The sequence below is a fragment of the Numida meleagris genome, chromosome Z (genome assembly GCF_002078875.1).
Source record: "Numida meleagris isolate 19003 breed g44 Domestic line chromosome Z, NumMel1.0, whole genome shotgun sequence".
NCBI classification, from domain to species: Eukaryota; Metazoa; Chordata; class Aves; order Galliformes; family Numididae; genus Numida; species Numida meleagris.
In genome coordinates, this window is record NC_034438.1 from 63679477 (window position 1) to 63690000 (window position 10524).

Consider the following 10524-nt stretch of genomic DNA (forward strand, 5'->3'; position numbering starts at 1 on the left):
CAATATAAGCTGCAATAGCTCACAAGGAAGTTTATTTTTGATTAAAAGCAAACTTCAGCATTATTTACCCACTGTGGAAGACCATAGGCTGGAAAAATAGGAAAGTCTACAGATTACTTACTCAATTAGTGAGTACTATTCACTCAGCAGAAGTAGCACAATTCCCCCTGTCCTCCCTGACAACTCCCTTGGGAAATTGTGCAGACATTTAAACACAGTGGACAACAGATTTAGACTGTAAATCCTTTGCATGGCTACTGCTGTGATAGCTCCTGAAAGAACACATCCTTCCAGAGTAATGGATATTGTCTAACACCTATCATAATCACTTTTCTGAATTCTGATTACCATCACTGCCTTAATTTTTGATGCCTAAATACTTAAGCTTAATCTAAATACTTAAGCTTAATCTAAAGTAAGTAGAAAACTGATTGACTGTAACGATCACTGCAGTGCATACTGTCCCATCTTCCCCGTTACAAGCAAAGAACAGTAGTCTAGCCAGTAATGGAAGATAAAGGGACAAGTAAAATGTTCCTATTTTCAAAACAGAAGTCTTTTTTTTACTTACTGTAGTCTTTTGTAAGAGTCTAACTCTGATGCAAAATTTAGAAAAAAGATCAAAAAATACTTAGAATGTTGACACAATTCATCTTTCTTCTTTGCACTCTGGTTATCCCTAAAGCAGAGTAAATTTGCTTACAGTAACAGAAGGACCCCTCACCAACAACTTACTTTTCCACATGCACGACAGTGGTGTCGTCTTTTTGTAAACGTGAACTTCACTTGACAGTTCATGCAGTTGGGTGCCTCTGAATCAGGAACCCACAACGGCTGTTTGTGCAGAAGAGCTGCAGGTGTTTTAAGTGATTCTACACTTTGAAATATTTGACTTTTTCCTGCTTCAGTGCCACTTTCCCCAGTAGGTTCAGAACTTCCATCAGAAGTAATGCTGCTCCTTGAGAAGGCAGCTTCTGGAGTAACAGCTCTCTCCAGCACATGTATTTGATTCAGTTGTCTCTGACCAACACCTCCTTGTGTACAGTCAAACAACCGCTTTGGTCTTGCACCTTCAGTAGGAAGCTTTGAAACTTGTGCCTCACTATCATGCTCTCTCGCATTTTGAATATGAAATGCACTCCCCTCTGCTGGAGGTTCCAACTTACTGGCAGCAGGAGAAACTTCGAGATTACTACTAATGCTAGTTATATCCTCCAGTTTTGTTTGTGCATGTTCTTCAGTGACCTTTGTGAAATCCAGGTTCTCATCTCTCAAATTTACTTCTGTGTCAGCTGCCATTAAGTTATTACCATTGCTTAAAGAATCCAGTGAATTGGACAGATGACTTTGCCCATACAAGAATTCATCAAGCTCTGCATCACTTACAAGAGTATTACTTTCAATAATACTCTCGTCAGCAGTGAAGTCAGCTACAGTTTGGCTAATACCTTCATTGTAGTAACAGTCTATACCAACACCATATGGCTCAGCTTCATATTCCATGAAAGTAGGAGCAATAGCTTTGATTTGCTCAGAATCACTGTCATCAATTACACTCTCAGTATTACAGGTCTCTCCATCTGTATTTTCTACAATGCTTTGGTTGATTTTAGTTAAATATCCTTCCTGTTCATCTAAGTCAGTCTCTTTGGGGGATTCACAATTAGAGAGATCCGTTTTAAACTTCCCAGCGTTAACAGTTAAACTGTCACTAATAACCTCTGCTATTTCATTCTGAGGTAGAAGATTAACTTTTTCTTCCGTTACAACTGAGGAACCACACAGAGATACAGGAAGTGGAAGATGTGGCAGTGATGTCTGGACATCCTCAACTGATACACACAAAGTTAAAGCACTGTTTAGTACTTCACTGTCAGCAACTTTTTCACTACCCATATTTTCTTCTGTAATTTTCTCTTCTAGTTCTACTTCAGCCCCCGTTTGATGTATGGAGCCTTGTAAAGCATGACTTTCAGGTAATGTTCCACTGCTTTTGTCCATCTGATGTCTATTTGGCAGATCTGAAGGCATGGATTCCATTTTACACTGATCTTCCAAGGTAACATTTTCTGCAGCATTTCCTCCATACATCTCTTTGCTCACAGGAGAGCACGTGCTTCCGTCTTGTGGCTCAGAAGGCAATTTTTCATACGCTGCCTCATCTTTGGGATCGTACACATTTGAATTCTGTAATGTTTCAGAGACACACGCAGTATTAGGGTGAGCAGTTTGTTCAAGATGATCAAATACTTCAATATAGGACTGTATTTTTAAAGTGAAGTGATAATCACACAGATCTGAAACCTTTGCTTTAGCAAAAACATCTGATTTTAAAGCTAATTGATTACTCTCTTCTGTTTTAAGAGGTCCTGAATGTTGTAGCATTGAGTCCCCATCATTCTGCTCTGTACACGAAACACCTCTGCAACCCAATGAAAATAAACAATCAGGAAGAGGTATGAAAGATTTGCCAAAGCCACTCAAACAGTCTTCACTACAGTGAGAGTCACCTGGCTGCAATTTCTGATTATCTACATTAGCACCTGCTGAACGGATCAAGTTACTTATGTCATTAACAAGATCACACGTAAGTATACTACTTCCCAGGTTTGAACCCTGACTTCCTTCCGAGGAAGCACTGTTCACAGTGGACAAAATATCAGGCCCAGAAACACTCCTCTCATTTTGTGATGAACAATTCAGAATCCCTTCATTTGGTCTGGTGTGGCTGGCTTGAGAGATTTCTTCTGATGCAGTACAACTGTTAGCATTCTCCTGTAGTTTTTGTGTTGGGTATACGCGTTGCAAGAATTCCAAATCCAAAGGAAGGGAACGGTGTTTTGAATCATATGGATTCTGAGGTGCTCTGGAGAAGTCACATTCATCTATTTTAAGCAAAAAGAGATCAACAACAAAGTTTATAAGGCTTAACTGTTTCTACAGTGCATGTCCTCAAAATTTCATCTATTCACTACCACAAGCTTTAACTTATCATTAATTACTTTCAAATTCCCCACAGCAGTCACTTGACCAACATTATCACACTGTAGAAGAAGGCAGTGCAGTTACTAACCTGTATTCAGTTCAAATTCATCCAGTAGTTTGTCCAAGTCACAGACTGCAGCTTTAAAGTACGTATCCATTCTCGCTAAGTTCTAGTATAGCTTTAGGCCTCTTAAACCTAAAAAGAAAAATATAATGTTTCACTCACATTTTGCTATTTACAAAGTGTTCCTATTATTAGAAAATAACTTTCAGGAAGTATTTTAAAGAAAATTTTCTGTCTATAAAATAAAATGTTATACAGATAGCTGCAATCCATCAGCCTCTATGTATTTCATGATCATCAACTTGCCTTTAAATCCTCTTAATTTTTTCTTCAAGGCTAGGAAAAAAAAGATCTAGCACTGCAATTTAGTTCATCTCCACCCTACTCAGAACACAAAACCCATTAACTTTCTAGGAGACCTGGAAAAAGGCATTAAGAAAAAAAAGAAGTCTCTTCTTTTGATACTTGGCAACTCACCAGAAAGCAATTTGCTAAGCATGCTCTGTATCACACAACACCATTTTGTTTGATTAATGAAGACTTCCAGTCTCCAGATGTTATGCCTTCTTGATCACTTTGAGGAGCTTCCTAATCCTACATCTTTTTAATGTCTGCATACCCATAACATGCAACTACCTATCACACAATCAAGATGTTATCTAGCTTATCCAAAAGTAACCCAAAGGGACTCAGATCTCTTTGGTCTTTTGTTTGGAAAACAGACCTCTAAAGGTCTGCCTAGTTTTCCTGCTACCCAAGGAGATACTAAAACAGCTTATATATTACTAAAAGAAAACAAACTGTAGATCTCATCCTTACAGCACATGTTTATGAACACTAACAAAACCATTGGTCAAGAGTTACTAGAAGAGATTATATAAAGTATAAATATTGAAGGTTTATGAGAAAACAGGGGTTTAAGAAATATATAATCCCGATCTTATTCTCTGCAGGGATTTCTTACACATCCTTAACATCCAGGTACAATTTATGTTACAACTAAAGGAGTAGCAGCCATGACTGAAAGAAGCAGTCACAGACCATTCACCACTCTCCAGACACATGCTCCCAAGGTCTTTGTGCTGGCAGCCACTCTAGCCTAATCCCACAAAAAGCCAAACCAAATCCCTAGTAGGATAGAAAGTCACACTTTTATTTTTTTGCTTGTTCCTCCACAAGAACACATCTACAAAGTGAAAGACAGTAGCTTGGCACAATGTCCTGGCAAGGACTTGTAAATCCTGCTCCTTCACTCTTAGCTGTACACAAAACACCAACTTACATCTCTGTAAATTAAGCTCCCATTCTACAGTAATCAGAATGCTGAATATATTAAAGTTCACAATAATTTAAAAGCAAAACAAAAAGCCTAGCTGTCAATGAAACATGGCCATCAGCAATAAAGAAGATGCACCACCTCTGGAAATGAGTTTTGTTTACTTACCTCAGTGACATCTGAAGCTTTTACAAAGAATTCTCTGATATTTCATAAAATATACTCGGTAGAGGGAAGTAATAATTTCAGCTACTTTTACCTTGCACTTTAAAAGACATCTGGATTATGCATGGCATTTTTCATTCTTGGCAAATAATGGATTTTGAATTACATATACATGCACTATTTGATTATAACACTAAATAGCTAAGCAGAAGATACTTTTCGCCCAATGATTTCTGTCAAAAACAGAAAAGAATCGGGTGCACAAAACAGCTGAAGTTTTATGCCAATATTAATTACATCAGAGAATAAGGTACATATTATTTCCAGAGGAAGCTCAGAAATGTGCCATTTTTAATACCTCATCCTATGGCAATAATATCACTTTTACCTAATTCTATGTAGTTTTAGAATAACATGGTTATATATATATATATATAAATGGTAATAAAGTATTTTGAACAACTGAAATAACTTCAAATGATCAGTATACTATTCCTCTTATTTAGCTACCCTTTCTTGAAGTGTTTCAGATTTTCACCTCTTCTAGAAGGGTCTCCAACACTCTTTCCCTTCTCCCCTCCCTCGTCTCCCAAAAACCACTACAACAATGGGGAGGACAAGCAGTAATCCGTTTTTATCCATCTCTTATCTCACTGTTCTCAGTCCTTGTATATGTTTTATCATCATTAAACTAAAATCCTACTCATTTGATATAACATTTCAGGAATGAGACCATGTTACATTTTTGGCTCAGCTATAGCTGCCTACAGCCAATCCCAGTATTTACATTAAAACAGAAGTGAATCAGAAGCTAAGAAAAAGTTCTAGTGATACAGTTTTGTTAAATGTCTGCTCGTTTCCTTGAGCAAAAACAACCTGTTGAAGCTGTTTGTTTCATCAAATTGCACTCACTCAGAATGTAACTCAGAATTTCAATTTTCTACTTCTGACCATCTGAAACTAGCAGCAGCATCACCATATTTTTAAAAATACATAGGAACTTCAGTAAAAGTCCCACCCCGTACCTAAAAGCATCAAGAAAACAAGCGACTGAAACAGAAATTCTGTACAGGCTGGGAAAGTGCATGAGAACACAGGAAGGAGACTGCTGGGTGTGGAAGCAGTGACTGCAGATGTTTACACACACGGATTTTTGCACTGCAGCTTTTAGAGGAACTGCTCCGTAAACAACTTGCCTTTTTAACATTCCTTACATCATGTGAGTTTTGATTTGTTCCATTTTGATTTGTCCAGCTACACTGGGCAGGCAGCAATAACAACTTTTTTTTTTTTTTTTTTTTAAAGTTTTTCCTTAGTTTTCATGGAGATGAGGCCTTTGTATAAACTGAACGCCACCACACCAGAAGGGGAAGTAGACAAACAGCAAAGCATCACCACCAGGGAGAAAAACAGGGAAGCCTGATCTGTGTTCCTAACAGACACCTTCAGGCCTTGAATCAATCCCTTACTTGCTGCTTCCACCTTCCAAGGGTTCAAAGACACATACATTCTGTTAGAGGCTATTTTCTGAACACGTTTTCTACTTATCTGAATTTTGTCACAACATTGCCTCCAACCGGTTTATAGATTATTAAAATATGGTCTCTGAGATCTTAAATCCTTCACAGTACAGTAAGGCATACAACCTGAGATTCCTACTGGCTCTATTCTGTATAATTTCTTCAAAGTATAAAGCCTTAAGTTTTAAGCAATGGTTAAATCACTGTCTGCCAAAGACTGTATGCTTTCATCTTAAGATAAATATCTATATGCTAGGGGAACTAGGAGATGTGTACCAGTCCTTAGTCCTTCTCAAAAACAGAAGAAAATAAAGCATAAAATGACTACAGCCCAGTGTTAACAGTTTCTAACACAGCAGAAGTCAGTTTAAAGGGGAAGACCTGAGAAAGCTTTATTTCAGAAAGACGAGTTTAGACTGGGGAAGGTAGTTACTGTTAAATTGAGTAACTCAGTTTACAGACCAGTTCTGGAGACTTACTTTGACAGGTGAAAAGTACTAAACTGAGCAAAAAAAGGTCTGTTATTTCTTTCAGACATTTTACTGTCTGCCTTATGACTAAGCTACAAGGCCTGATAACAAGAGAAGTCTTGAGATGCTCATTTCTTCAGACAGAAACACACAGAAGATGGTTTTAAAATATTAAAGGATAGAAAAAGATCACATTCTAAATATTCTGAATGATTACAAGTCATTAGCTCTCATTACACTGTTTGTCCTTACTTCTGTCTCACTTAATGGACACCTAACTTCACTAAGGAACAAAGCACACCTAACACTAGGGCTTCCAAGTACGTGACTTAGCAAAAATCCGTATCTTCCAAGTTAACAGCCTTTATTTTGCTGATAGAACATCTATAAGCTTCAATGTTTTTCATTAGCCTATTACAAAAAGGCACATCAGACTACTTTTACACTTCTCTAGGTAAGCATCTAGTTTATTTTTAAACAAGCTCACTCTAAGTCTCCTATTCACAACTTTTAGCCATGTGTCACATTAAGTGTACAGTTTTGACTTTGTCAGCCTCAGCTCCCCAGCAAGAGCTTTCACAAAGTCGCAAACAGGTGATGTCTGTCTGCCTGCCAGCACCACTCAGACTTTCACTGAACAGTTTCAAACATAAAAAAAAAATAATTAATTGAAGTGACAGACAGACATAGGTTTGGGACTGCCACTGATAGCTGCAACAGCGCTAAGATATAGTAACAGTCGTAGCCAAATACACACAAACCCAGGTAGTCTTCACCAAGAAGAGAAGGCGCACTGCTTACCAGCAAGATGTCCCTGCTGTGGTGGAGGAAGAGGAGATGAGCCTTCCTCCTCTTCTTCCCCCTCTTCTGTCCTTAAGTCTCGTCTTCTCTACCACTCCTGCCTCCCCAAGGGACTTCCCTCATATCCTAACCTTACCTGTTTGCTGACTTAAGAGTGACATTTAACACAGTTTTGGTTGAGAGTTCAGTACAACAGCCAGATATGCTTAGCATGTTCTTAGAGGTCATTATCATACCCAGGGGCTTTAACTTTAATATTCATTTCACAGTTAATGAAGCAAAAATTCTTACTCTGTGCCTCGTGGCTCTCAAGATTCCATGCTGAAACATTGACTGCTCACTCCCACAGCTGTTAGCCAAAACAGGACCGTTGTGCTGTCACAAAACTCTCTCGTTCATCTGCATTCATGCAAACCTTGCAGATATCCATCCCCAAGCTTTACAAGAGATAAGCTAGCTAATGCTTGCATTTCTAAACCCCTTATGGGCAAACCCCAGAGCCGTGATTACTGTACAAGTGTTCTTTACCATCTTACCCAAGTTGATTTAGAAGAAAACTAACAATAGAATTGTTACGTAGTAGTCATTACAGTGAACCCTGTATTCCAAATGCCAGCACAACAGCATTACGGTGGGTTAGTCTGTGGTAGTCTCGGGATGGACTCTGAACAGTTAAGTGTTTAGCACAAATACATCAGCACCTGGTCTGACATCCTTCTTTGCATTCTGAGGCCAGGCACAAAGCAAGCCTAAATGGAACAAACGGGAATGGTGAAAGCTTGCTTACTTTATTTTCCCAATCAAATCAGGCTTGATCTCTGGCTAACTCCTAACACTGCACTTTATATTGGACCGTATCTTAAGAAACAGAGGCATAGTAATTTTACTGAGTTACCTAAGAAAAGCAAATGTTGTGATTTAGATGACCATGCAACAAGCCTGAGTGTGTCAATGGACTTGAAAAAACTTTATAGGCAACTTCATAAAAAATTTCTAATGGATACATATTCTGGGATTCAAAAGACACTTTGTTAGGGACTTCTCAATGCAATCTTATTTAAATGAGAAGACATTACAAGTTTGCTAGGATAGAGAACAGCCAAGCACCAAACTATAGCATAGATTACCTTTTTTTTCTTTTATCAAACACAGTATCTCTAAATGCAGATCATTAGTAGTTCTCTGTAAGAACTTGTAAAATAAAATGGATAAATTCATTACTGTTTGCTAACCAGCTTTATGTCTAATGATAAACAGATTTGTTATGTTTAAAAATCCCTGAAAAACAGCCTCTAGTGCTTGATGTATATACCCATTACCAGATCTCAATCTAGTCGCAACCAAACATCACTAAAGAATCCAGGTCTGTATTTGTAGGGAGCATGCTGGAACAAAACAAGATAAGGTGTGGAAACAAAGAAACACAAATGCCATGTACAATTCTTCAATTCTAAAAGTTAGCTTAATATTTAGACAGTTACTGTGTTTATGTGGAGTCCTTCTGATCACCACAATGCTGTATTATTTCAACTCCATCACTGTGTTTTCTCACTATATTTCCAGTAACCAGAAACCTGTAGGCTTGAGGCCCTGCAGACAGAAACACCACCACCCCAAATCAACCAACAAAAAGCCATAAAACCCACCAAAACCTAAGTGTACAAACACCCATGGAGTTCAGCAGCAACTAACAAAGAGCAAAAAATGAGAAATAATTAAGTGTTGTCAGATAATAACAAAGATATAATATTCTTGCTGAGCAGTGCAATATATTATGGAACCATAAAAGCACAGCAGCTGCTACCACTGCAAATCTACTCACTGAATCAGGGGATGAACACAGAATATACAGAAGTTCTCACAGAACTTAGAACCTAAGAGAAAGCTAACGTGGCACACTGCAAAACACTTAACTGCCTTACCTGAAGATGGACCTTGTCTAAACACAATTTCAGCAACACTAAGGATAACCAACATTATGATTTTATCAACCTGATCAGACTTTTTACGCTGACAACATACTCAGTCCCCCTAGAATTTCCTTCCACTCTACTGGCACGTGCTATCGCTCCTCTGACGAGAAAATAGCACCACTCACACCACACATAGAAGAGATGTCATCCAACAATTTATGTTTTTCAGCACTGCTCCAGAACATCACCAGTACCATCAACAGGCTCAACGGCTGAAGAACCCATTCCAAAGAATCACAGAATTGTTTGAGTCGGAAGGAACCTTTGAATCTCTACTCCAACCCCCCACTTGCTCACCTGAACAGACACACAGCACACAGTGCCACCACTACTGGCAGTATCAGCTTGTAATGCTCAACCTCAGGAAACAAGTCGTGGGAGCATGACTGTTTGATCAGGTCTGAAAGATAACTTCTCAAACAACAGAGACCAGTGCTCTCTCAATATTGTCATCTTCTCTAATCTGCATTATTAATTATCAGACATTCGTATTAGACAACCTAAGCAGCACAGCATCAGACACTAGCAGCATCTGGTACTGGCAGCAAGCTGGATCCTTTCCTGCGCACAAGTCATTTCTTCAGAGCGTTCCAAGAAGCAGCTTTCTGCCACTGCTGTCTGTATCCAAATACAGACAGGACTGCCCACACACTCCAGTTCATCCAGCACATCTTACAGTGACTTAACTTGAGCAGCGTACGCACGTCCATTAAACTCTGCATCCGACAGCAAAGCCAACTGAAAAGAAGAAAGTAAAAAGATCATTAACGTCTCTAAATCGCTAAGAGCAATGCATGTGCCTAAATAATCCAACACTGCATCAAGTGCTGTAGTTTGCTGTTCGCACGCAGCGGCACCAAACCTCACACCACAAACACTGGCGCGATTGTTTTCGCCTCGTTTCCGAAGCTACTGTGCGCTGCAGTTCCAACGCGCGCTTTCACGGCCGTCACCGAGACGAATCCCTCAGGTACGCAGCTTCTCCGCCTGACCAGCCCCAAGGTACCCAGGTCCGCCGCAGCCCCGAGCGAGGCCCAGCTCAGGGCCCCTTTCCTCACACACCCGCGTTAGGTCGGGGAGGAAGCAGGACTCCCTCACAAAGCACAGCGCGCACAGCAAGACGAATGCCAGCTCGCAGCCGCGACGAAGGCCGCAGGCAGCGCCGTGCACCGACGAGGAACGCCCGGCATAAGCCCCACGGCCTTACTCCGCCCCCGGCCGCTCCCTGGGCCTGGACTCCCAGCACGGCGACCATCCCCAACCTCCCCCT

General features: G+C 39.8%; 1 protein-coding gene across 8 annotated transcripts in view; it reads right to left on the reverse strand.

Annotated features, from left to right (window-relative positions):
• Positions 1-10524, reverse strand: part of ZFYVE16 (zinc finger FYVE-type containing 16) — a 33985-nt gene that overhangs the window by 23293 nt on the left and 168 nt on the right. For 3 of the 8 annotated variants that reach the window (XR_002433628.1, XM_021381425.1, XM_021381426.1), the window contains exons 2-4: positions 9941-9992; positions 3074-3181; positions 736-2885 (exon numbers count right to left, since the gene is read on the reverse strand). Coding sequence is in view for 7 of the 8 variants with exons in the window: in XM_021381425.1 (XP_021237100.1) it covers positions 736-2885; positions 3074-3143 (2220 nt within the window). In the remaining variant the exon portion in view is untranslated. Of the gene's footprint in view, positions 1-735; positions 2886-3073; positions 3182-9930; positions 9993-10316; positions 10503-10524 lie in introns of those variants that run through there. The other 5 variants (XM_021381428.1, XM_021381429.1, XM_021381431.1 and 2 more) reach the window with 4 other exon arrangements.